Source organism: Paroedura picta, chromosome 5 (assembly GCF_049243985.1).
Source record: "Paroedura picta isolate Pp20150507F chromosome 5, Ppicta_v3.0, whole genome shotgun sequence".
NCBI classification, from domain to species: Eukaryota; Metazoa; Chordata; class Lepidosauria; order Squamata; family Gekkonidae; genus Paroedura; species Paroedura picta.
The window spans coordinates 123,375,580-123,402,023 of NC_135373.1; the positions used below are offsets into that span (position 1 = coordinate 123,375,580).

The 26,444-nt window shown below is 49.5% G+C and overlaps 2 protein-coding genes across 2 annotated transcripts in view; both read right to left on the reverse strand.

Annotated features, from left to right (window-relative positions):
* PFKFB3 (6-phosphofructo-2-kinase/fructose-2,6-biphosphatase 3) overlaps nt 1-2,380 on the reverse strand; it is a 63,240-nt gene extending 60,860 nt beyond the window's left edge. The window contains exon 1 of the mRNA XM_077340321.1: nt 2,232-2,380. Coding sequence (XP_077196436.1) covers nt 2,232-2,334 — 103 coding nt within the window. The 5' untranslated portion in view covers nt 2,335-2,380. The remainder of the gene's footprint in view (nt 1-2,231) is intronic.
* Nucleotides 2,381-8,331: 5,951 nt separating this feature from the next.
* On the reverse strand, nt 8,332-25,653 carry RBM17 (RNA binding motif protein 17). Its single transcript, XM_077340323.1, has 12 exons — nt 25,448-25,653; nt 21,627-21,767; nt 20,254-20,370; nt 19,411-19,577; nt 18,473-18,570; nt 16,502-16,558; nt 15,643-15,784; nt 14,868-15,019; nt 13,704-13,780; nt 11,491-11,589; nt 10,950-11,022; nt 8,332-8,629 (listed from the first exon to the last, which is right to left on the reverse strand). The coding sequence occupies exons 2-12, from the start codon at nt 21,747-21,749 to the stop codon at nt 8,526-8,528; spliced, it is 1,209 nt and encodes a 402-aa protein (XP_077196438.1). The 5' UTR covers nt 21,750-21,767; nt 25,448-25,653; the 3' UTR covers nt 8,332-8,525.
* Between the last annotated feature and the right edge of the window lie 791 nt (nt 25,654-26,444).

Below are 26,444 nucleotides of genomic sequence, written 5' to 3' on the forward strand. Positions count from 1 at the left end.
GTTGTTTGCAGCCTTGTACATGTGTCTATTTGTATAGCCTCCTGCTTGGTGTAAGAGTGGAAGACCCTAATCTGGAGAGCTGGTTTTGATTCCACGCTCCTCCACCTGCAGCCAGCTAGGTGGCCTTGGGTTAGTCACAGCCCTGACAGCCCTGTTTTCACAGAGCAGTTCTGTCAGGGCTCTCTCAGCCTCACCCACCTCACAGGATGTCTGTTGTGGGGAGAAGAAGGCAAGGCGATTGTCAGCCACTTTGAGACTCCTTTGAGCAGAGAAAAGCAGCATATAAGAACCAACTCTTTTTCTTTAATAATATCAGGGCTCTCTCAGTCTCCCCTCCCTCAGAGGGGGTCTGTTGTGGTGAAAGGGAAGGCAATTGTCAGCCACTTTGAGACTCCTTGGGTAGAGAAAAATGGGCCATAAATCCCAATTATTATTCTTCTAATCAGGTGATAATCTTCTGCTCTAGCAATCCGCTAGTCCTTAAATTGTTACCCAAGGCTCTTTGTTATTTTCACCATATCACCTAGTACTGATTAATTCTGGAAAATGCATTGCTCATACAAGAGCCATCTGGGCCCTGTTTTATGCAGAACTTCCACAGTGAAATCAGCAGCCTAAGGAGGTGGGGAACTCCCCCACACTGGCAGTCAGTCTATAACCAGCAGATGGACAGATCCTTCTCCTGGATGTTTGAGGGTGATCCTGCACTGAGCAGGGGGTGGGACTAGATGGCCTGCATGGCCCCTTCCCACTCTAGGATTCTTGGAGTCTTGTTCAGCCATGGAAGGGGCTGCCTAAGGAGGTGGGGTCCCCCTCACTGGCAATCTTCAAGCAGAGGCTGGACAGATCCTTCTCCTGGATGCTTGAGGCTGATCCTGCACTGAGCCGGGGATTGAGCTGAGATCGCCTGCATGGCCCCCTTCCAACTCTGATTCGGGTGGGCAGCTGTTTTGTTCTGAATCAGCAGGATAAAGTTTGAATCCAGCGGGACCTTTAAGACCCACAAAGTTTTATTCAGGCTACTAGCATGCACATGAAAGCTTATATCTTGCATAAAACATGGTCAGTCTTAAAGATGCCACCGGGCTCAAACTTTGTTCTTTCAGTGTAGGAAGAAGAGTTGTGAGAACAGCACTATCAGGACTGTGACAAGCCTAAAGTCACCCAGCTGGCTGCCTGTGGAGGAGCAGGGAATCAAATTGGGGGGGGGGGTCCCTTGGTTTGCCTGGCAGAACTCTTTTACCTTTTATAAACTCCCTGGCAAAAAGACAGCAAAAGGTTTTACCCATCATTGGATTTCTAGAAAGGAGGAAACAACACGTGCTAAATCTCGACCTGTTATGTATATAACTAAATAAAAGCAAATGCATGCCAAGTGGCCATTTTCTCCAGGACAAATGATCTCCGTAGTCTGGGGGAGAATTCCAGGCCCCACCTGAAGGTTGGAAGCTCTCCATTTCAGACATGGCGGAACCTCTGAAGACAGCCTCTTTGATCCAAAAACAAAATCACTGTTCCTAGGCCACTTGTCAAGGAGAGGGGATTCTAGCTTAGCCTCGTCCCTGACATGCTACCTTTCCACAAGCAGAGGGTTTAATCTAGGATACAGGAGCTGTCCATGTGAAACAGTTCATAAGAACATCAGAAGAGCCCTGCAGAATCAGACCCCAGGACCAGTGGTCCATCCAGTCTAGCCTCCTGCCTCACACACTGGTCAACCAGTTCCCCTGGATGGCCAACAACAGGGCACAGAGGCCAAAACCTTGCCCAGAGGTTCCTTCCTGTCTCTGAGATCCAGAGATTTAGTGCCTCTGACTGTGGAGGCTCCCTAGTAGCCCTGGACAGACTTCGCCTCTGCCCATCCCTCCACATGCCTGCAGCCCAGATCTCCGGTTCAGCTCCAGCCAACCACGCAACGCCAACCCAGGCGGGTAGGCCAGGCAGTTCTGAAGCAGCAGAAGTATTAACAGCCCCACGACGCCTTCAAGGCCAACCAAATCTAACTCTGAGCAGCAGCTTTCGCCAGCACACACATCTCTCCCGTTTGGGCCTCCTCCCGGCCATCTAGTCCACCCCCGTGCTCCCTGCAGGCTCCAGCCTCCCTGAAGAACCGCTGAGCGGAGGAACTGCCCAGGAGGGCCCGCAAGGCCGCGCCAGGTAAGCCTCACCTGGCGGCCTGCCCTGGGAGGCGCCGCCTACCGAACTGGAGGGGGGGAGATTTAACCCCTTACCTTTCCGCGGTGGCCGGCCGGCCGGTGGCGCAATCCGCGCTGCAGGGTCCCCTCCTTGGCCGCCCGGGTCCGAAGCGCGGCGCTTCCTCGTCGAGGGCTGCATGGCGAACTAATTCGGGCAATTCCTCCTCCGGGCGGCGCCGGGCTGCGAAGGAGGAAGCCAGAAGGCAGCCCTTAACCCTTCCCCGCCTGCGGGACCGCAGCGCCGCCGCCCTCCTCCTCCTCCTCCCGCGGGGTCCCGGGGGCGGCAGGCCCGGCAGAGCGGGGTCTTTTTTGCAAGAAGGGGAAGGGGAAGGAGAGCCGCTTCTCCCGCTCCCGACGGACTCCAGCTGATGGGCAGTAGGCTCGGGGCGGACCCCAGGAAGCGCCACTTTACACAGTCCCGGGACCGAACCCGGCTCCGAGCTGCCCTTGGATGTTTGGGATGCCGGCCTCCAGGTAGAGGCTGGAGACGCACTAGTACAACTCATCTGCAGGTGATAGGAATCCCGTGCTTTGGGAGGTGGATGGTGTGGCAGGGGAGGCCAAACGGGGGTTCTGCAGATGCCTGTGGACTGCAATGACCTTGAGCCCCTGGAGCTCAAGGTCATTGCGACCCACAGGCATCTGCAGAACCCCCGTTTGGCCTCCCCTGGCCAAGGACAAAGTTGGAGTCTAGTGGCACCTTCAAGACCAACAAAGCTTGATTCTGGGAGGGGAAAAAAGTTTCTTTGAGTCCAATAAGGTTTTATTCATGGAATATCAGTATAAAATTGATTCTGGGTCTGTTCAGGCATGTTGGTCTGAAGCAGCAGAACAGTTAGAATCTAACCAACATTTGTTAGAATCAGAATCACAGAATCATAGAGTTGGAAGGGACCTCCTGGGTCATTTAGTCCAACCCCCTGCACTATGCAGGACACTCACAACCCTATCGCTCATCCACTGTCCCCTGCCACCCCCTTGAGCCTTCACAGAATCAGCTTCTCCATCAGATGGCTATCCAGCCTCTGTTTAAAAATTTCCAAAGATGGAGAACCCACCACCTCCTGAGGAAGCCTGTTCCACTGAGAAACCGCTCTAACCGTCAGGATCTTCTTCTGGATGTTGAGATGGAATTTAGAATCATAGAATCACAGAGTTGGAAGGGACCTCCTGGGTCATCTAGTCCAACCCCCTGCACTGTGCAGGACACTCACAACCCTCTCGCTCATCCACTGTCACCTGCCACCCCCTTGAGCCTTCCCAGAATCAGCCTACATCAGGTACAACTTATCAGGTATAAGTTTTCATTGTGTATTCATGTATTTGATGAAGTGTGCATGCACATGAAAGCTTGAATCAAACTTTGTTGGTCTCACAGGAACCCCTGGATGAAAACTGTATTCTTCTAATACTTATAAGCTTTTGGGCTCAAGGACACTTCTTCGGATACTTGTATCTGGGCTCATGGACACGAAAGCTTATACCAAGATTTAAACTCTTAAAGGTGCCACCAAACTAAAACTTTGTTATACTCTTTGACACAGAGTGTGGTTAAACTGCGGCATTTGTTGCCGGGGGATGTAGTGATGGCCACAAGAAACAGCTTTCAAAGGGGATTGGATAGATTCATGGAGGAGAGGTCTGTGGGTGACTGAGGGGAACGTGCACACACAGAAGCACTAAACCTCTTAATCTGAGAGCAAGGAGTCAACATAACAAGAAGGCCTCGGCCTCTATACTTTGATGTTGGCTTTCTAAAGGAACTGGTTGGCCACGGGGTGTGACAGGATGCTGGACTAGATGGACCCCTGGTCTGATCCAGCAGGGCTCTTCTGATGTTCTTAGGATGCTGGACTAGATGGACCCCTGGTCTGACCCAGCAGGGCTCTTCTGATGTCCTTCGGATGCTGGACTAGATGGACCCCTGGTCTGATCCAGCAGGGCTCTTCTGATGTTCTTAGGATGCTGGACTAGATGGACCCCTGGTCTGACCCAGCAGGGCTCTTCTGATGTCCTTCGGATGCTGGACTAGATGGACCGCTGGTCTGATCCAGCAGGGCTCTTCTGATGTCCTTCGGATGCTGGACTAGATGGACCGCTGGTCTGATCCAGCAGGGCTCTTCTGATGTCCTTCGGATGCTGGACTAGATGGACCCCTGGTCTGATCCAGCAGGGCTCTTCTGATGTTCTCAGGATGCTGGACGGGATGGACCACTGGTCTGACCCAGCAGGGCCCTTCTGATGTTCTCAGGATGCTGGACGGGATGGACCACCGACCTGATCCTGCAGGGTTCTTATAATGTTGCCTTTGTTTTTCTTCAGAGGCAGCCTGCTCAGGGTCTGTTCAAGAGAGGAAGAGGTGATGGGAACTGCACCCCTTGAATGTTTGCCTGCTCCCCTCCCTGAGTCTCACAAGCGAGGACAATTATTATTATTATTATTATTATTATTATTATTATTAATAATAATAATAATCAGTTCCCCTGGAGGAAATGGCTGCTTTGGAGGGGGGACTCCGTAGCATTATACTCCACTGAGGTCCCTGTCATTCTCAGGCTCCACCCCCAAATTCTCCGGCTATTTTGTAACCCAGAGCTGGCCACCCTAACGTGGCAAGAGATTGGTGCCAAGGTCATAGTTTGCCTAGGGCAGCTCTGGACCAAAAAGGTCAGGAACCGGCCGCTCAAGAGGATCCTAAGATGAGAAAGAGAGGAGAAACGGCCTCCTTTTCCCATCGGCAGGCTACCTATGCCGGCTACTGCACCCAAAGGCCGCCACCACGACCCTTCTGGCTGGGTTAGCAAAACCAGACAGATCCCCAGCAGCCCCTTCAAGCGCAGACAAACCTTTTATTCCAGCATCTCCTCTGGAAAGACCGAGCTAACTTTGTCAGATGCAAGAACCCCAGGAATTGTGAAGAGGCAGCTGGGACAAGGGAGCCGGTACAGCCAGACTCCTAAAAAGCTGTCTGTAAGAGGGCAGCCTGCAGCCAGAGCAGGGCATTGAGGGAGGCGTTTCTGGGCTCCAGAACAATGGCCGGAGGCTAAAAGCCACCCCTGGGGAGGAAAGGAGGGGAGAAAACGCCAGAAAGAGCAGCGTGGAGGCCCTGGCGTTTCACAGCTCGATTCCAGTCCAGCGACGCCTTATGGACCAACCAGATATTTGCGGAATGAGCTTTTGAGATTTAAAGCACCCTTGTTGACAACTTTGGGTTGGGAAACAGATGGAGACTGAGGGGTGGAGCCTAAGCTTGACAGGGACCTCAGTGGGGTGCAATGCCATAGGCACCCTCCAAAGCAGCTATCTTCTCCAGGGAAGCTGATCTTCGTAGACTGGCTATCAGCCCCAATTCTAGGGGATCCCCAGGTCCAGAAGCTGTTTCCCCTAGTATAGAGTGGCCAAACTGTGGGTCTCCAGAGGTCCGTGGACTACAATTACCACGAGCCCCTGCCTGGCCCCAATAGTGAGCTATTGATGAACATGCTGTTCGTTCTGTTGTGTTTTGTGTGTTATCGCTGTATTGTAGACTTCCGAGTAAGAAATGGTTAAATTGGTCTACGATATTCCTGTGGGTCTCGATTTTGTTTTGTTAGGAATCTCACCTTTTTACTATTACAGATTAAAATGAGATCTCTTGGGTACTGTTACCCTTTGGGACATGCATAAAGGAAAGCTAGGGAGGAAAAGTAGAAGGAGCTTGCGGCCGTGCCCAAAATTCTAGAGTTAAATTCTAGGTCCATTCCGCATGAGTTAAAAGTAGCAGAAGTCTTACAAATGGTAAACGCTACAAATTTGACGTTCCGCATGACGTTGCACACAATCTGCAACACTGCTGCAACACTAGTGCGAAAATCGCTTCGTTGTAGCAATTTCCGGGGAATCCGGAAAAGTGGATTAACCCTCAGAAAATCGCTACACTCCTGCCAACAAGCTGCAACACTTGCCAAAAAGACATGTGCGTTCTCAATGTTGCGGTTGCAACAAAGTCCCTCCCCCTGGCTCTCTCCTCCGAACTTCTGGTGAAGCGATCACCATATTTTTTCCTCGGAGAGAGCGGGGAAAGAAACAAACCAGTGAGGCTTGATTCACCCAGCGAGGCTTCTCCGGCTACAGTCCCTCCACAGAAGTGCCTTAAAGCTCCCCTAAGTCCCCAAGCACAACAGAGCCCCCTGTTTGCCAGTTCCCTTTAATTTCAGGCAAAAATCGCGCCTGTGCAGGGGGGGATTTTTTTTTTCACTCGTGGGAGTGTGGTAACGATGAGTCGCCAGCTCACACGCCAGCTAGATGGGTCTCTACGTTAGGAAGGATGAAGGCATATTCGTTGAAATGTGTGTGTTGTTTTGTTTTTTTTTAACCTGTGCTTAAAGGGAAAGGGGCTTTTTGGGATCATGATAACAACCGCCCACTGGCTGTTCGTTTGATTGACGGCCAGGGGCGGGAACAAACACAGAAAAAAATCGCTTCCTTTCTAGCGATTCCTGCGAGACCGGAAACCTGTGGGGAACAAATGAAACGCTACTGGATTCCACTACAAATGAAGGTATGCGGAACGCCGAGATTCCACTATTTAAAATACCGTTATTGCTTTGTGAAAGCAATTGGCAACATTGGTCCTTGTGCGGAATGGGCCCTAGAGTTTCTTCCAGAAGCCATGTAGTGACATGCCAGGGTGCCCCGCTATTATTTGCACAGTGCAAGTAACGGCACCAGTTGTGCTCTGCTAGAGCCTCACAATTTCTTAAATTGGCTCTGGTGTTAAAAGGCGTGCGAATCCTTAAGCTGGGCTTGCCTAGGTCAAGCCTGAAGGCTGGCATCCCTATAGATTCAAGCGGGTAGACATGCAGGTCTGAAGCGATGGAACAAAATTCATCTGGTGGCACTTTTAAGATCAGCAAAAGCACTTTGTTGGTCTTCAAGGGACCACTGGACTCGAATTTGACAAGAGGTGGTTCTTATATGCCGCTTTTCCCTACCCGAAGGAGGCTCAAAGTGGCTTACAGTCGCCTTCCCTTTCCTCTCCCCACAACAGACACCCTGTGGGGTGGGTGAGGCTGAGAGAGCCCTGATATCACTGCCCGGTCAGAGCAGTTTTATCAGTGCCATGGCGAGCCCAAGGTCACCCAGCTGGCTGCATGTGGGGGAGCGCAGAATCGAACCTGGCATGCCAGATTAGAAGTCTGCACTCCTAACCACTACACCAAACTGGCGCAGAGGTAAAGGGTAAGCGCAGGGAGAACGGAAAAGTTGGATCTGTCCTTGAGGCTGCGGTACAGACAAACACACGTCACCCCAGTTATTTAACCATAAACACGATGCAGGAATGTCGATATCAGTCTGAACTTGATTCTTTGCCAAACCAGCTAAGAACTTGAAGAAACTGTCGCAGTGTGTACACATGATATGCCATGTGCTTCTGTGTCAACAGCTGACTTCTGGCGACCCCGGGGGGACATCTTCTGACATTCTTATGAAGGAACTGGTTGGTCAGCATGTGAGGCAGGACCATTTGTCTGACCCAGCAAGGCTCTTAGGATGCTGGACTAGATGGACCCCTGCTCTGACCCAGCAGGGCTCTTCTGATATTCTTAGGAGGCTGAACTAGATGGACCCCTGGTCTGATCCAGCAGGGCTCTTGATGTTCTTAAGATGCTGGACTAGATGGACCCCTGGTCTGATCCAGCAGGGCTCTTCTTATGTTCTTAGGATGCTGGAGTAGATGGACCCCTGGTCTGACCCAGCAGGGCTCTTCTGATGTTTTTAGGATGCTGGACTAGAAGGACCAGTGGTATGATCCAGCAGGGCTCTTCTGATATTCTTAAGGTTCTGGATTCGATGGACCACTGGCCTGATCCAGCAGGGCTCCTGTGATGTTCTTACATGCCTGGGATTGAACCCTGACATGGTACTCCCCACCCCATCCCAAAGAGTCTATGAAAATGCTGCAAATTGCTATATCTCCCCCCAGCCAAATGAAAAATTCCATCACCTTTCCTTTCTGTTGCACTGATGTTTCCAGGAGAAACAGAGAGAGAAAATGGGGAACCAAGACAAATTGTTCCTTCCTCAGCATGCCCTGAAAGAATTCCAAAGCAACCGAGCAAAACTCACCGTATCCTCAAGAACACAGAAGAGGCTATACTTTAAAGGAGATTTATCATACAGTAAAAATACAAAAAAAAAATTAATTGTGTCCATCACAACAAATAGGAAAAATCCATTCAGGGATTTCTTTTCAGTTTTCAGAAGAGGTCACCCCTTGCTCTGTTCTCCGCATGGCAGCTGAGGTGGCGGGGGATTTCCAGCAGTCATGTCTTTTTGTCAGGGTGAGGCTCAGACTTGCTCAGCGAGGTCCAACACTCTGAATTTGTCCAGGTTGTAGAAGCAGGCCTTTACCACTCGGCCTCCGAAGTACCTTCCATTCAGGTCAACAACGGCTAGGAAGAAGGCAGAAAACATGCCGTTAGACCAGTGATTCCCCCCCCCCAAATGTTTTGAGTTTGTGGTAGTTGAGGATTCAGTCACAAAATGGCTGCCACAGGAGGTGGAGCCAGCCACAAAATGGCTGCCACAGGAAGTGGAGCTAGCCGCAAAATGGCTGCCACAGCTTACCTTCAGTCACTTCATGAAAACAGCTGTTGGAATCCCACAAAATTATTTGTTGGAGCCGTACTAGTTATTTACAGCTGTGTGTACTGTTTTTATGACTAGGTTTTATGATTTTAAACTATGAATTTTATGTTGTAAGCCACCGCAAGCCTCCTGTGCAAGGAGGGGAAGCCTAGAAATTAAATTAAATTAACCGCAAGGATCCTTGTGCTGTGCTGGACGCTGCTGCCAAAGTAACAGTTTTAAAAAATCTGCCAATCACATCTCCAGTGGCCAACCGGAGGCCAAAAGCCTTAGCTGGCCCCACCCATTCTCTGAAAATCACTTGGCAGGTGGGGGCCTGTGGGCACCTCATTGGAGACTCCTGAATTTGACACAGTTCCAGAACCACAGATCCATTCTGATAAGGACGAGGCTCTCCCTGAGCACAAAAGGTGTCTACCGCTTAATACAAAAGGCCTCGAATCCAATACCAGTTGATAAGGAATGGGGAAGAACAGAAGAGCTAGATACAAATCCAACATAATCTTAAAGACCAACAACATTTTCCAGGTTCAAGATTTCCAGACTCCAAGCTGACTATGTCAGAGCTAGATTCGAGTCCAGCAGCTGCACAACGACCAACAAGATTTTGAAGGGTATAAGCCGTGAGTGGCCAAGCTGTGTCTCTCCAGATGTCCCTGGATTACAATTACAAATGACCAACAAGATTATGAAGGGTGTAAGTCATGGAGGACCAAGCTGCGGCTCTCTGGATGTCTCTGCCTCTGGCAGGGGCTCATGGTTATTGTAGTCCATGGACATCCGGAGAGCTACAGCTTGGCCACCCATGGATAAGCTTTCAAGAGTCACAGCTCCTCTTGTCAGAAGAAAGAGAAGGGAAAGAAAGGAATCGAGGTGTGCTGGAATAGGCTGCCTAAGGAGGTGGTGAGCTCCCCTCACTGGCAGTCTTCAAGCAAAAGTTGGATACACACTTTTCTTGGATGCTTTGGGCTGATCCTGTGTTGAGCAGGGGGTTGGACTAGATGGCCTGTATAGCCCCTTCCAACTCTATGATTCTATGATTCTAGTTTGAGCTAAGTGGGAACCATAATGGAAAAAAAAAACAAGCTAGACAATGTAAGATTCCTGATTTTCCCAGTAGGGTTTTCCCAAGCAAGGAAGCATTAACAAAAAGATGGTGAACAGTCAGCGCATTCATCGGTTCACAGAGAAAGGGAGACAACTTGAAACCGGAAGTAAAGGGATCACCAGGGCAACACGTGATCAATACCACCACCCCAACCCCCGTTAGAGCTGTATGCCCAGATATAATCCTCGCAGAGCTTTATGAACAGCGAACCTCCTGGTCGTCTCTAGTCTGATTCTACCGTGCCTTTCTTCAACCAGGCCCAGTCCTGACCCAGCTTGGTGAAACACCCTGCCAGCTGAGATCTGGCAGTTCTCGGGATCTGCAGTACTTAATACAGAGCCTGTGAAACCAAATTGTTCTGCCAGGCTTATAGTTCATGGTAGGTGCCTTTATTCTTGCTTATTGTTGTTTGCAGCCCTGAGCCCACTGTGGGATGAACGGCCTATAAATCATCAAATTTATATATAAACTAGCTTCAAAGCCCGTTCTTAAGAACGGGCCTTGAAAGGCCCCCCCCCCTGGCCAGGCAGCTTAAGGTGGCTTTGGGCTGCAGCAGCCAGATCAAGTGGGGCAGGGAGGGGCTGGGCAGCTCGTTAGCAGGAAGTCAGCAGGCCAAGAGGGCCTCGTTAGCAAGCCCTCCACCATGACCCTTACCTGCTGCTGGCTCCAGGCACTGAGGCGCATCTGAGAGCAAAGAGGCTAGAGTCCAGGGAAAAAGGGCGGGAAATGCAGGGGCTGCACCCTGATTGGCCCTATTCTAACTTGGACAGATGGACACGTCCCACCCCTAGGCTGTTTCACAAATATATAGAGGAACAGCAATGAATAAGGATACATACTTGCATAAATAAATAAATGTGTGATCCATCTACCCCAGTCTTGAGCAGTACACACCAAGGTGGGCAGAGGGAGAGAAGTCACTCTCTTAATAATCACATTTCCCAGAAAATAACAACCATGTGTCACTTAGGGTCCCCCAGTTTTTGAAACCAAGAACTTTATCATCGGCTGGTTACCTTTAATCGCCGATTCCACCCTCTCAAACTCCAAAAATATTCTCACTGCTTCATCATCGGGAGCGCCTGGAATCTAAAATCAGACACACACGCAATCAGTACGGAGGGCCGCTCAGATCAGAGAGACAACAAAACAGTGAGTGGGTGGGCCGGAAGGGTCATGTCAGTGCTTGGCTCTTGTGGCCCTTTCTTGCATGCCCTGGGAAATGCCGATCGGCACTTTGGGGTTGGGAGGTGAACTTCAAGACCTTCAGAAGCCAGTGTGGTGCGGTGGTTGAAAGGGCCGGACTAGTAACCGGGAGGCCTGGGTTCAAATCCCTGCTTATACCATGGAAGTTTGATAGGTGACTTTAGGCCAGTCGCACCCTACTCTACCTCAAAGGATTGTTGTGAGGAGGAAACAGTGGAGAGGAGCACAATGCCATCTACTTTGGGTCTCCACTGGGCAGAAAGGTTAGAGTATAAAGGGACTAAGTTAATATGAGAAACAAATAAGGCACAAACGTACGTGCTGGGAAATGATACTGCGGCCGTTCCTCACCTCAAAAATGACACACTTCCCAACTTTGCCGTATTTTTCACATTCCTCCTTGGTTTCGCCTTCAAGTTCCTCATCGACCTCCCCAGCCCCGACCATGTTCTGCAAAAAAGAGAAGAGGATTCGAGCGTGGGTTCTGGAACTGAAAGCAAAGCCAGGTTGCAACTGGTCCAAAACACAGTGGCTCAGCTCCTCATGGGCACCGGGGTTGCCCAGCTGCACTGGCTTCCGGTTGAGAACCAAAATCAGGTTCAAGGAGCAGGTACTTACCACCTTCAATGCCTTCAACAGTCTGGGAGCTTTGTACCTGACACCTGTCTTCTTCCCTATGTCCCTCAAAGGAGCCTCTGCTCCAGCACACAAGATCTGCTAAGGGTCCTCGGTCCCAGAGAAGTTGGCCTCTATCAGAGCCAGGGCCTTTTTGGCCTTGTGGAACAACCTCCCAAGTGAGATCAGGGCCCTGCGGGACATGAAGCAGTTCCCCAGGGCCTGTTCTACCAGACGTACGGTTGAGGCCCAGAGACCACCAACGTGACCAGCCTCCCTATCGAGATATGCACACAGAATGTGCACAAAAAGACCCAATGAATAAAGCCAAGTAATCATAACAACACCCTGTCTAAGCCTTTATCCCCACCATCACCATTTGACAGAGCAGAATGCCCCCATGCTGTTTTGATTATTTTAGAGAGAGCCAGCATGGTGTAGAGCAGTTGTCCCCAACCCCCAGTCCAGGGAATGGTACCGGTCCGTGGATCAGTCAGTACCGGTCTGCGGCTCTTCCTTGTCCTCCTCCCCGGCTGCTGCCTCAGGGGCTGCCCTGCCACTCTGCTGCCAGCTCCCCTTTGGTGCTCTCCGGCAGCCACCATGGCTGGGGCTCCCCCTCGGCCTGGCACTGCGCAGCTGCTGCTGGCAGCGCCCCCCAGTGGGCAGCGGGAAGTCAGGGGTGCCGACAGGAAAGCAAGTGGAACAGGGGCTCAGGCAGCAGCGATGTCTCTTGGCAAAAGACTACCTCCCTCCCACCAGGCCTCAATAAAATTGTCAAGCGTTGACCGGTCCCCGGTAATTAAAAAGGTTGGGAACCACTGGTGTAGAGGTTAAGAGTGGCAGATTCTAATCCGACAAGCCAGGTTTGATTCCCCACTCCTTCACATGCAGCCAGCTCGGTCAACTTTGGCCAGTTACCGTTCTGATAGTTCTGTTCTTACAGAGCTCTCTCAGCCTCACCTCCCTCACAGGGTGTCTGTTGTGGGGAGAGGAAGCGAAGGCGATTGGAAGCTGCTCTGAGACTCCTTCGGGCAGTGAAAAGTGGGGTACAAAAACCAACTCTTCTTCTTCTTAGATTAAATGCAAATTATATCATTTAACTTTTACTGACAACATTTTAATGTATTTCCATGATGTAAACCACCCTTGTGCTCCAGGGGGAGGGCAGTGTAGAAATGCGATGAATAAATAAATCAATCTGAAAGGCCGTCACCTCGAGGAGGGCAGGAGAGGAGAGGACTCACAAGAATGGGTTTAGTTTATGGGTAGAAAGGGCACTGACTGGATACTAGGGATTTGTTTTTTGTTTTTACAGTGAAAAGAAGTCCAACCGTGGAATCGGCTGCCTGAGAAGATGGAGAGCTCCCTTTCCCTGGCAGTCTTCAAGCAGCGGCCGGACGAACACTGGTCAGGGATGCTTGAGGCTGATCCTGGTTGGAACAGGGGGTGGGACTAGGTGACCTCTATGGACCCTTCTGGTTTTCAGGCAGCTGCCTGGACCCCCAAGAGAAAAGCAAACAGCCCAGAGATGCAGCCCAGACATGACATCTGCCTGGTACGGCCACCCCATTTTTCTACCCACTTTCTGATATTCTGAATATTCCGTCACTGGGCCTCCAAATCATGAGAAATCCAACAAAATCCATGACCTCTTCCTTCCAAAATCGACAAACTAGGACCTTGCGGGATATGATAAGCGATGTAGTTGGACTGGCATTTGGGAGACCTGGGTTCAAATCTCCACATGGACCCTGGAAGTCCTCTGGGTGACCATGGGCCAGGCACACCTTTAGCCTCGCAGGGTTGTTGTGAAGATAAAATGGAGAGGAGAGCCCTGCAAATGCCTTGGACTCCCACTGGGGAGCAAGGCAGGATTTAAAATAAAACAAAAATCACACCGGCTGGAAGCTAAAAATCTCACGGGGGGACATTTGAACGGAGACACTTACCCTTAACAAGACCACTTTGGTGGGGCACTTCAGTATCTCCGTTAAGGGGTTCGAGTCCGATTTCTTGGAGGCGTCTCCTGTTCAGGAGAAGAAGTGAAAGGATCCAAGTAAAATCCTAAATGACTGTTTCATTCCAATGACATTAAGCTAGCTTAACCCCACCATACACTGGACTGGACGCATGCCACAAAAGCAAAGAACTGACATCGGATCCAGGCTTCTGTATCCTAAAAATCTACCTTTCTGTAAAATTAAGGGGTCGGAAGGGGGAAAAACTATCACACTTCAGAGAGAAAGACAGACAGACACACAGAGAGAGACAGAGATAGCTTGTTGTTGTGGTTAAGAGTAACAGCTTCTAGAGCTGGGTTTAATTCCTCCACATGCAGCCAGTTGGGTGACCATAGGCTAGTCACAATCTGGTTAGAACTGTTCTTGCAAAGCAGTTCTGTCAGAGCTCTCTCAGCCCCCCCCCCCACACACACACAGGAGGGTCTGTTGTAGGGAGAGGGAATCACTTTGAGACTCCTTTGAGTAGTGAAAAGTAGAGCAACTCTCCATTGCAAAGAGGGGGGCCATGCTAGCTCTCGTGGCCCAGTTTCTACCGATCGCCTGCTCCCAGAAGGCTTTAGGGGCAGTAGAAAGCAGATGTCATTCAGTAGAAAGTCCTCCACTAATTCCATCTCAGAACCGCCTGAAGCACACCTTCCCTCTTTTCAAAGGAAGCATTTCCACATGAACCAACGAAGCTGCCTTTGGCTGAATCAGACCCTCGAGATTGGAATTGTGTACTCTGACTGGCAGCATCTTTCCAGAGTCCCAGGCAGAGCTCTTTTTCACCACTGCCTGGTCCCTTTTATTTGGAGATGCCAAGGATTGAACCAAGGTTGACTCAGCCTTCCATCCTTCCGAGGTCGGTAAAATGAGGACCCAGCTTGCTGGGGGGTAAACGGTAATGACTGGGGAAGGCACTGGCAAACCACCCCGTATTGAGTCTGCCATGAAAACGCTAGAGGGCGTCACCCCAAGGGTCAGACATGACTCGGTGCTTGCACAGGGGATACCTTTACCTTTACCTTTAAGGATTGAACCTGGGACCTTCTGCATGCCAAACAGATACTGTACTACTGAGCCACAGCTCCCACCCCCACCCCCCCAAGTTACCTTTATCGGCGGCATCACCGATGATGATTTTGCCGCCCCTCTTGCTGGTTTTCTCCACGGACAGAGCAGTGCTCAAACCCTGTTCATGCTTCCCGAGCCCCTGGCCCTCCCGGAAGCCGTACTTCTGCATTATCTTGTGTGCCACGGTGCCCCTGCAGGTAGAGAAAGGACAGGTGTGCAATCTGGCGATGGTCAGAAATGTGACGTTTTGAGGCACAAGAAGACAAAGGTACATCAGAAGAGCCCTGCTGGATCAGACCAGGGGTCCATCTAATCTAGCATCCTGTGTCACAGTGGCCAACCCGTTCCTCTGGACAGCCAACAACAGGGAATAGAGACCGAGGCCTTCCCCGGATGTTGCCTCCTGGCTCTGGGATTCAGAGGATCAAGTGCCTCTGAATGTGGAGGTTCCCCTCACTCTGGAGTCCTCACTTCAAAAAGATGTGAGCAAAATTAAGAGGGTGCAAAGGAGAGCGGTGAGGAGGATCCGGGGCCTGGGAAGCAAGTCCTGGGAGGAAAGGCCGAGGGACTTGGGAATGTTCAGCCTCAAGAAGAGGAAGCTGAGAAGGGACCACCCTTCAGGGCCTGTGAATGAGGACGTCCAAGCCATCGCCTGTCATTTGATACGATCCCACTTCTGCAAACATTACGTTACGATTAGCAGTCTGCCCACGCAAAGGCAGCATGACCGGCTGGTGCCTTTAAGCTGGACGTGTCTTTTCTCAGCCCTCTGCTGGCATTTCCCACTAAATGACGGCTTGCCGTGAGCACTCACCCCATGTTGGCCAGGAAGGAATTACTGGGGCCCGTGGGTGACCGCGGTCTCTCCGGCTCCTCGTACATCGGCGGAGGGATGGCTGCTTTGGAAGATGACCCGCGCGGCCTCGATTCTTCTTCATATGGGAAGTTTGACACCGCTGGAAGGGAAAATTGTCATTTACCATTGGGGAAAAACCATTTGAACGCATGTTCTCTGATAGCAGACCTTTTAATTTAAGATAGAGTGGGTCGCTGTCTTGAACTGAAGCAGCAGAACACCGTCTGAGTCCAGCAGTCCTGTCAGAGCTCTCCCAGCCTCATCTACCTCACAGAGTGTCTCACGTGGGGAAAGGAAAGGAAGGGGATTGTAAGCCGCTTTGAGACTCCTTTGGGCAGTGAAGAGTGGGGTATGAAAAACAACTCTTCTATTTCTTCCTCCATTCTATTCTCACAACAGCCCTGTGGGGTAGGACAGACCGAATAATCCAAGGTCACAAAGCAAGCTTTCATGACAGGATGGGGATTTGAAGCTGGGTCACCAAGATCCTTATCTAACCTTATTTACATCACGTGGTCCGGGCAGAGAAAGCCTCAGTCTGCACAGGATGGTGGCCTGGCTGCTTCTCTGACAGGTCAAGTGAGCGTCGACAACCCTCGGTCATGCATTGTGAGTCTGTGGTGAACCATGAGAGGTTTCCTTGCAACTGATGGCATAATTCTAAGTGGAGTGACAGCCTAAGCCAGCTGGCTTCCGTGGACTCAGAAGGGCATGGCTGAGCTCAGGACGCTCAAAGCGGAGAAGAAGAGAACCCCAAGGAAGAAATTCTGAGCACAATTGATCTAACACATTGAAAGAAAGCTGAAGACTGACGTACGTTCTTTGTCCTTTTCAACCAACGATGTTGGTGGCGCAATCGCTGCTCCTCCCATGCCTGCAAAAGAAACAGACAAATGTATGAAGAAGAAATATTTCCTTTATTTATCGGCTGCTTTTCTTACTGAGAAGGCAAATTACAGGATCAAAACATCAGAAGTGCTCTCCTGGATCAGACCAGTGGTCCATCTAGTCCAGCCTCCTGCCTCACACAGGGGCCAGCCAGTTCCTCTGGAGGGCCAACAACAGGGCATGGAGGCTGAGGCCTTCAGAACACAAGAAGAACCTTGCTGGTTCAGACCAGTGGTCCATCTAGTCCAGCATCCTATCTCACACAGTGGCCAGTCAGTTCCTCCGGAGGACCAATAATAGGGCACAGAGGCCGAGGCCTTCATAAGAACCTCAGAAGAGCCCCACTGGATCAGTCCAGTGAAGGTCCATCTAGTCCAGCCTCCTGTCTCACACAGTGGCCAACCAGTCCCTCTGGAGGGCCAACAACAGGGCAGAGAGGCCAAGGTCTTCATATGAACATCAGAAGAGACCTGCTGGGTCAGACCAGGAGTCCATATAGTTTAGCGTCTTACCACCAAGGAACAGTCAAAAAATTGGGAGTTTTCAGTGGTAAGTAGTCAAAAAAAGTTAAACCGTGTAGGCCATGGCAAACCACCTCTGCTTCTCCCTTGCCTTGAAATATTCTTGCCGGCTTCACCACAAGACTTGAATGAGAGACAACCAAGGAAGGCTCTGCAGAGGGAGCCAATGGCAAATGCGTCTAATTTGCTTTGAAAGCCCCTTGCTGGAGTCACCATAAGAATTAGAATTAGTGTTTATACTGTTATATTGTTATATGGTTACAACTATTAGTTATTATTATTGTAAGGTTATTCACATGTTTATAGACTGTTTTATGTAGTGTTCTTTGTTCTTATGTAAACCACCCTGAACCTCTGGGGAGGGCGGTATATAAATATAGTAAATAAATAAATAGACTTGGAAGGGACCTCCTGGGTCCTCTAGTCCTGCACTGTGCAGGACACTCCCAACCCTATCGCTCATCTACTGTCACCTGCCACCCCCTTGAGCCTTCACAGAATCAGCCTCTCCATCAGATGGCTCTCCAGCCTCTGTTTAAAAATCTCCAAAGAGGGAGAACCCACCACCTCCCGAGGAAGCCTGTTCCACTGAGGAACCGCTCTGTCAGGAACTTCTTCTGGAATTTCTTTTGACTTGGATGAGAGACCACCAAGGAAGGCGCTGCAGAGGGAGTCAATGGCAAACCACCTCTGCTTCTCCCTTGCCTTGAAAACCTTGCTATGACTTGCATGACTGACCACCAAAAAAGGCTGGTGAGCTGCGTTTGATTCCTTGCTCCTGCACATGCAGCCGTCTGGGTGGCCTTAGTTCAGTCACAGCCCTGATAGTGGTGTTCTCACAAAGCAGTTCTCTCAGAGCTCTCTCAGCCCCACCTCCCTCACAGGGTGTCTCTTGTTGGGAGAGGAAGGGAAGATGACCATAAGCCAATTTGAGACTCCTTCGGGTAGTGAAAAGAATGGTATACAAACCCAGCCCCTCTTCTTCTTCTTCATCATCGCTGAAGCCTCTGGACTTCCTCAAAGACAACCCAGCAGGGAGGGAGGGAGGGAGTCTGACCCCCACAGAGCTTACCTAGGAAATACCCAGCCCTCCCCTCCTTGAACCTGACCATCCCTCGTACACAAGAAAATCAAAGAAAATAAATTTTGATGGAGAGAAGGAGGAAAAGCCAAAACCCGATCAAAGTGGACTAGGGACCGATCAGTGAGCCAATGAGGAGAAACAACGGACCACTGTTAGCTTAAACAATGATTTAACTGTGATTCTGTATATGATGTACATGCAGGTTGCGAACTGCCCCAAGCCTGCTCGCAGGGAGGGACAGTATTTCAAAACCAACAAATCACAATAACAACATAATCAGTGGTGGGTTTCTTACTTCGTTTCCTTCTCTCCCTTTCGTAGTCCTCATCTTCGTCGGAATCTGGATCCGGCCGTCTTGAGAATCCGCTCGCCTCGTGCCTGTCTTTGCGCCTCCTGGCGATTAACACAAAAATTTTACAACAGGAACCATTTTTAATTGATGGAAAATCTCTAACCCCATGGATTATCTTTCATAATTGTTTCTCATACAATGTAAACTACCCTGAGCCCTTGGGAAAGCCAGCATAAAAACGAATGAATGAATGAATGAATGAATGAATGAATGAATGAATGAGACAACCTGTTAGCAGCCAGCCTTTCTCAACTCTTTTACCGTTGAGAACCCCCTGAAACATTCTTCAGACTTCAAGAAACCCAAGTAGTGGTACAATCATGCTAAATATGGTTGGGAAGCATAGCTGTGTCCATGCCCATTGGGGGGCCCCTCCCCACCCCCTCCAGGCCCATCACTGGCCATTTTGGGAGAGGGGGAAGCAGCCTAACATGACCATATATTGTCATACCACCTGATAAACAAATTTAAGAAATATAAGGTAAAGGTATCCCCTGTGCAAGCACCGAGTCATGTCTGACCCTTGGGGTGACGCCCTCTAACGTTTTCATGGCAGACTCAATACAGGGTCGTTTGCCATTCCCTTCCCAAGTCATTACCGTTTACTCCCCAGCAAGCTGGGTAACCCCCCCCCCCCCATTTAGGAAGCCCTTCCAGAGCTGTCAAGAAATCCCGGGGTTTCACGAAACCCTGATTGAGAAAGCCTGCATTAGCATCAAGGCAGTTCTGAGCAGGTCGCAGTGTCAATCTGCAAAAGAGGTAGATTCAAGTCCATTGCATCTTCAAGACCAACGAGATTGCCAGGACAGAAGCTTTGGCTAGTCAAAGCTCTCTTTCTCAGAGAAGTACCCGACAAAGGGAAGAGTTGACTCTCAACTTACTTTTCTCTTTCTTCAATCTCCTTCTGCCTCTCCAGCTCTCGCTGTCTCTGCCGTTCTTCCCGCTGGCGTTTCACTACTTTCTCGTAGTCGTTGGGGAACATGGGATCATATTCGTCAGCCAGAGGGATCAAGACGTCACCTGCCGAAAAGCCGCTGGGAACAGGATCCTGCGATCGAAAACGCGAGAGGGGTCAATGGTTTTTCTTTAAAAACCCCAACTGTCAGCAAAGCCAAAGACCTTCGGTGTGTGCGTCATCTTTCTTCCAAAGTACTTTTAGAACAATGCCTTTTAGAACTCCTAATAGAAGAACCCCCTTGGCTCTTGTTATTGATTTATTTTATTTTTATCTATTTTATTTATTTTTGTATTTCTATACCGCCGCACTCCATTCAGACTCATGGCGGCTTACAATAAAACAATAAAAACCAGTCCAATCCCCTAAAGCCCCTTAAAAGTATACAATAAACATTGATATTAACATTAAAAGATAGCGATACAGAGTTCTAACCTCTGCCCCCCCAAACCTCTCCCACTGTCTCACTGGGGCCGAGAACTCTCTTTCATGGGAGTGAGGGTCTTGATCTAACTGATGTTAAGGGACCTGCCTATGGTAACTCCAGGACTCCACCGTGGCCTCAACCATATGCCTGGCGGAAGAGCTGCAGGCCCTGTGAAATGCTGAAATCTCCTGCAGGGCCCGTAGCTCTTCAGGGAGCTAATTTCACCAGGTTGGAAGAGGACCATGAAAGAACAGCCAGCAAGGACGTTTCCCCACAACTTGCACTAGTTGCCTTGTTTAGAGGATTTCTCCACTCTGCTGTGCTTCACAGACCCCACCTCACCTTCAGGCCAGCTGCCGCATGCGGTGGGGTGTCCACAATCTGTCGCTCGTCAGACGCGTTGCCTCGCTTCAGGTCAATCACGGGAGCAAGGACTGTGCTCTGCTTCGTCCTCTGGCTCTTAAAATTATTAATAAAACATAAACGAGTTAGAAGCAGATGCTGGAACAGAAAAGTCTCTGCAGGTTTTCTGCACTGGTGCAAAATAAGTCAACATGGGTCCGTTCGGTCCTCCAGTGACGCATGAGCGTATGCAAAGGCACATTCCAAAAGTACACAAGAGACGACAGAGGATCTCCCAATATGGGAACTGGGATCTAGTGATGAGAGTCTATTTAGGATCCCTAGCCCTAGGAAGGCCAAACTGGTCTCAACCAGAGCCAGGGCTTTCTTGGTCCTGGCCCCAGCATGGTCAAGCTTCACACTCCACCACAAGAGATCAGGGGCCAGAGGAACCTTGGACAGTTCCACCGGGCCTATAAATCAGAGCTGTTCTGCCAGGCCTATGGTTCAGGCCTTTAGCAGGCTTTCTAACCAGTTTCGTGAAATCTTGACGGCCTTCGAAGGGCTTTGTTATGAACCCCTGTTCCTGACCTATAGTTTTCGTCCCTATTGATGTTTGGTATCAATCCCTTGCATTTCAAAGCATCCGTGCCCTTACCGCTCTCCCTTGCTGGGAGCTCAGACTAAATACCAGGTGGCCGGATGGGCTGTTTTGGCACCTTATAGATCAGAGGCAACAGTATTGCCCTTTCTGTGTGAATTGGTGTTCCCGCCAAAAGCAAACCCTGTGCTCCCCCTTTCCCCCTCCAAGGTATATAAGCTATGTAACCCCCTTCCCTAACATCTCTGTCAAGAATCCTGTCTGTGAGCTGTTTGTGAAGTGCTGATCTTTGTACTGATTCCCCAAATAAAGACTTCTATTTATTTATTTATTCGATTTTTAGCCTGCCACTCCCAAAAGGCTCATGGCGGGTTACAAAATATAAAAACCCTAATAAAATTTCCCTAAAACAATATAAATTACACAATACCCATACAGAAATCCAAAATGCAATGTGGCGAATTAAAATAACTAAAAAACTAAAAGACACCCCTAACCAAAAGAAGGATATAGGAAAGTTGATCTCCAGCCGCCGATAAGATGTTAAAAAAGGAAAAGATGTTAAAGGGGGGGGGGGGGGCAGATCTTCCTAAGCGCACCGGCCTCAACCATAGACCTGGCAGAACAGCTCCGTCTTACAGGCCCTGTGGAATACCGAAATGTTTCTACTTAAAGCTTCAACTCCTATCTCACTCGATTCCAATTCAAGGTGCTGCTATCACAATAGCCGGCAATAATGACAGGAAGAATTTTAACCAAACTGATATGGTACCTTGGCTTGGGTGAGCGCTGCTTTTTTGACTTGCAGTTGAGACTGCAACAATTTGAAGTTTTTGGACCAGCCTTCGGTCTTAGAATCGCTGGTCTCCACTCCAAGGTCATCGTAAAGAGACATTGTCTTCCCAGTTCACTGCTGCAAGGGGGAAAAAAAGGTGACATGAATCAAAGGGGCAGCTATTTCACTCCAATCTATCAGGGGCCCAAGATTTGTGTTTACCATGTAGTTTATTTTTTTAAAATAAGTTTGACCCTCCACTATCCCCCCCACTTGTGTGTAATGTGCCATCAAGTTGCAGCCAACCTAAGATGACCCCAGCAAGGCGCAGTTTACCATGGCCTTCCTCTACAGAGCCTTGCTTGGTGGTCTCTCATCCAAGCCTTAAGGTGGCCCCAGCAAGGGGCTTTCAAGGCAACTGAGAAGCACAGGTGGTTTGCCGCTGCCTTCCTATAGCACCTTCTTTGGGGGTCTTTCATCTTGACATGAGACCTGAGCAAGGGGCTTTCAAGGCAAGTGAGAAGCAGAGATGGTTTCCTATGGCCTTCCTCTTCCTTGGTGGTCTCTCATCTAAGCCTTATGGCAACCCCAGAAAGGGGCTCTCAAAGCAAGGGAGAGACAGCAGTAATTTGCCTTTGCTTTCCTCTGCAGGGCCTTTCTTGGTTGGTGCCCCATCCAAGTACTGACCCTGCTTAGCTTCTGAGATTTGAGGAGGCCGTGCTGCTATATCATGCTGCCTTCCCCTCTCTCCAGATATGAAACTGCCATCAACTCATAACCAACTTAAGGTGACCCCCAGGCCAGAAGTTTTCAAGGCAAGGGAGATGCCGTGGTAGTCTGCCATTGCCTTCCTCTGCAGGGCCTTCCTTGAAGGTCTCCCTGTCAAGTACCGACGCTGCTTAGCTTCCAAGAACTGAGGAGATCAGGCCCTACCATGCTGCTGTCCTTCCCCTTCCAGCAATTAGCAATTTGTTATCTGAGATAAGCAACTGTCCAGTGATTTGCTAAAGTAGCAGGCTTTAAGCAGGGTATAAGGTAACTAACTCTTACCACCTATATTATCCCATTATGTAATTCCTGCATTGTTTAATATGCCATATTAATACATATGCCTTGTGTCAGATTTTTATCGGTTATTAATTTCCTCATCACAGTCCCAGAGAGAAGAGAAAGAAGAGCCAGCTTGGTGTCGTGGTTAAGAGCAGCGGCCTCTTATCTGAAGAATCAGGCTTGATTCCCCACTCCTCTTCCACATGCAGGATCTGGGTAATCTTGGGCCAGTTCTCCCACAGCTCTCTCAGGCTCACCTCCCTCGCAGGGTGTCTGCTGTGGGGAGAGGAAGGGAAGGTGACTGTCAGCTGCTTTGAGACTCTTCTAGTCCTCCTACATTGGGTATTAGCTATCCCACCCGGTTGACGGCAGTGACTTACCCCATGTAATCCCCCTGTGCCTTCAGCGAGAAAGGTAGACAAATAATTAACATGTAAATAAATTAATCAACATGATTCAGAGCGCAGATTCAGAGGAAGAAGAGTCATTTTTTATACAGCACTTTTCACTACATGAAGGAGTGTCAAAGTCGCTTACAATTGCCTTCCCTTCCTCTCCCCACAACAGACACCCTGTTAGGTAGGTGGGGCTGAGAGAGCTCTTACAGGGCTGCTCTGTGAGACCAGCTTTAACTAGACTGTGACTAGCCCAAGGTTACCCAGTTGGCTGCCTGTGGAGGAGTGGAGAATTAAACCCAACTCCCCAGATTAGAGGGCAACACTCTTAATCACTACACCAAGATGGCTCTTGTGATGCAGATAAGGGGCTGAGAGAGTTCTGAGATCATCCAGCTGGCTGCATGTAGAGAAGCGGGGAATCAACCGGGCTCACCGGATTAGAAGCCACTGCTCTTAACCACAACACCAAACATCCAACAAGACATTTTAAGCTGTATATGCTGGTGATGCCTCAATTGATTTTAAATTCTGCCAATGTTTTTGTGCGTTCAGCCACAGGCAGAACAATCTGCGGGCCATTTCTGCTGATATAACACTAGTAAACCTCAAAGATGAACAGGCAATACAACCTAGTAAGGATAAGCACAAGTGGGACTATATTTATTTTATTTTATAGACTTCTACCCTGCCATTTCCCCAAAAGGGCTCATATTAAATGGTTCCAGCACCAGAGTCTGAAATAACCAAGTTGTCCACATTAATCAGTTGTACCAAAACTGCACTTTATTATGTCTTTGTTTATACTGTGATTTTAACTAACTTTATTCAACCTTAACTTTATTCACAACATCCACGCAGCCCACTCAAGAGAACTGCTTCTTCCAAAGAGAAAGGCCTCATCCAAAGGTCATCTTTTTATTTAATTATTTTATTCATTCTTTGATGATTTATATACCACTGCTCTCAAAGACTCGGGGCGGTTTACAGTAAAATAATAAAAACACAGAACCCTTAAAATCCCCAAAACATTAAAACACGTCAAAATATGGCTATTCGTTTGCAGCAGAACTGACATTTGTACTAGATTTGTACTTATTTTTTTACTTATTGCATTTGTTATAATTTCTTTTGATATTGTTATAATAATTCTTATTTAATGTTCAGGACTTGTCACTGATGAAAGAATCTCACTGAAAACGGATATTACCTGGATTCTGTTTTGACAGAAGTCCTAAAGAATAAAGAAACAAGGAAAACTACAAAAATAAGACATTTTCCTTTCTTTTATGAATATATTTATTGTATTGCCAGTGGATAGGTCTGTTTCTCTCTGTTTGGTTTAATTATTAGACCGTCCTTCCTATACTCTTGTATGATATTTGTACTAGAGCTGCCGGGATCCTCCTTGCACCAGTAGGGTATTCGGGGTTAGACCTGCTAGATCCAGGTTGGGAAGCTCGTAGAGATTTGGGGATGGAGCCTGGGGAAAACAGGAAACTCACTGAGGTCCAATGCCACAAAGTCCACCCTCCAAAGTATCCATTTCCTCCAGGGGAACTGATCTCTGGAGTCTAGAGATGAGCTGCCATTTCAGGGCATCCCTGAGCCTTGGCTACAGAGTCCACCCTCCAAAGCATCTGTTTTCTCCAGGGAAACTGACCTCTGTAGTCTGGAGATAAACTGTCATCCTGGGAGATCCCCAGGTCCCACGTGGGTGCTACCAACCCTGATTTGAACCCAAGTCTCTATTCACTCCACTACACCAGCTGAACATTTTCTGGGTCTGTCAAAAGATGTAACCGCGATGGATCAGGTCAATGGTCCATCTAGGCCAGCATCCTGGTTCCAACGGAAGCCAATCAGATGCTACAGAAAAACCCGGATAGGAACCCCCCCCCCAATTATTTTTTGCAAGCTAAAAAGACCATATTTATACCCCCCTTCCCAAGATGCAGAAAGGCAGCGATCCTATTGGCATAACCCTGCAGCATTAAAAGCGTGGGGAATCAGTTATGGCCGCGATTCTTCCTCGGCATGCGAAAGGCACTCTGCACAGGCTCAGAATAACTCTTGGCCAGATACTTTTAAATACACGCACGCATTCCAAATGTGGGGAAATTGGCCACGCTTTTTCAGCAGAGCTTCTTTCCTTCCGCGCCCTGCAGTGAGGGCGGGGGCAAGCAAACGGGACTATTATTATTAACTACAATAAAAATAAATTCTCAACCTGCTTCCTCTAACGGCTGCCCCCCCCCCAGCAACCATTCCACCAAAGCAGCCTTAGGTGACCCTGCCCTCCGTGGGCCTCCTTCCCCATCCTCTCTGAAATCCCCCTTCCTTCTACAGCGCCGCTTCGCAAGCCCTGCTCACCCTTCAGGACTAGGCCTCAAGCCGGGGTGTCGCGTAGTTCCCGAAGCCGCGCAGAGAGCCCCCTCTCCGGCCAGGGCAGGCCCCGCACGTCACCGGCGGCGCCCACCAATCAGCCTCCTCGAGCGCAGCGCAGGCAAAACGCATCTGGCTTCTCTCGCGCGCATGGGGGATGGCCCTCGCTACGCAAGCGACGTACCGGCCCGGGGGGAGGAGCCACGCCGGAGACTTCTCGCCCGCCAAAGATGTAAGCCGGCCGGGAGGAAATTTACGGAAAGGGAGACGGAAACTCCGCCCTGTAAGAGGCTGACAGTTCCTTCCGCGTCGAAAAGCCTACGCGAAATCCGTAACGGTTCCATTGGCGTTTGCCCAAGCTACGTTACGTGGAAAGGGGAGCTCTCTGCTGACGCCTAAAGGCGGTCGGCCGGAAGTACACCCAGAAGGCATGGGGATGTTCGCGCTGAATTCTGATTTTATTGTCCGGGAGACTTTTTTGTATTAAAACAACACAAAATATTATAAAGTGAGAGTTTAGACTGACGTCGGTTTGCAAACTGTTCTTTATTGCGGTGTCTGAATGCAGCCGCATTTACAGCCGCTTTGCAGCCGCTTGTGAAAAACTCTCAATGTTTTAGCTGTCCTCTTCTGCATGTCTCTCAACCCTAAGTGATATAAAGATAAAGGTATCCCCTGTGCAAGCACCGAGTCATGTCTGACCCTTGGGGTGACGCCCTCCAGCGTTTTCATGGCAGACTCAATACGGGGTGGTTTGCCAGTGCCTTCCCCAGTCATTACCGTTTACCCCCCAGCAAGCTGGGTACTCATTTTACCGACCTCGGAAGGATGGAAGGCTGAGTCAACCTTGAGCCGGCTGCTGGGATTGAACTCCCAGCCTCATGGGCAGAGCTTTCAGACTGCATGTCTGCTGCCTTACCACTCTGTGCCACAAGAGGCTCTACCCTAAGTGATGCAGGCATTCAAAAACTGAACCTACCTTGCT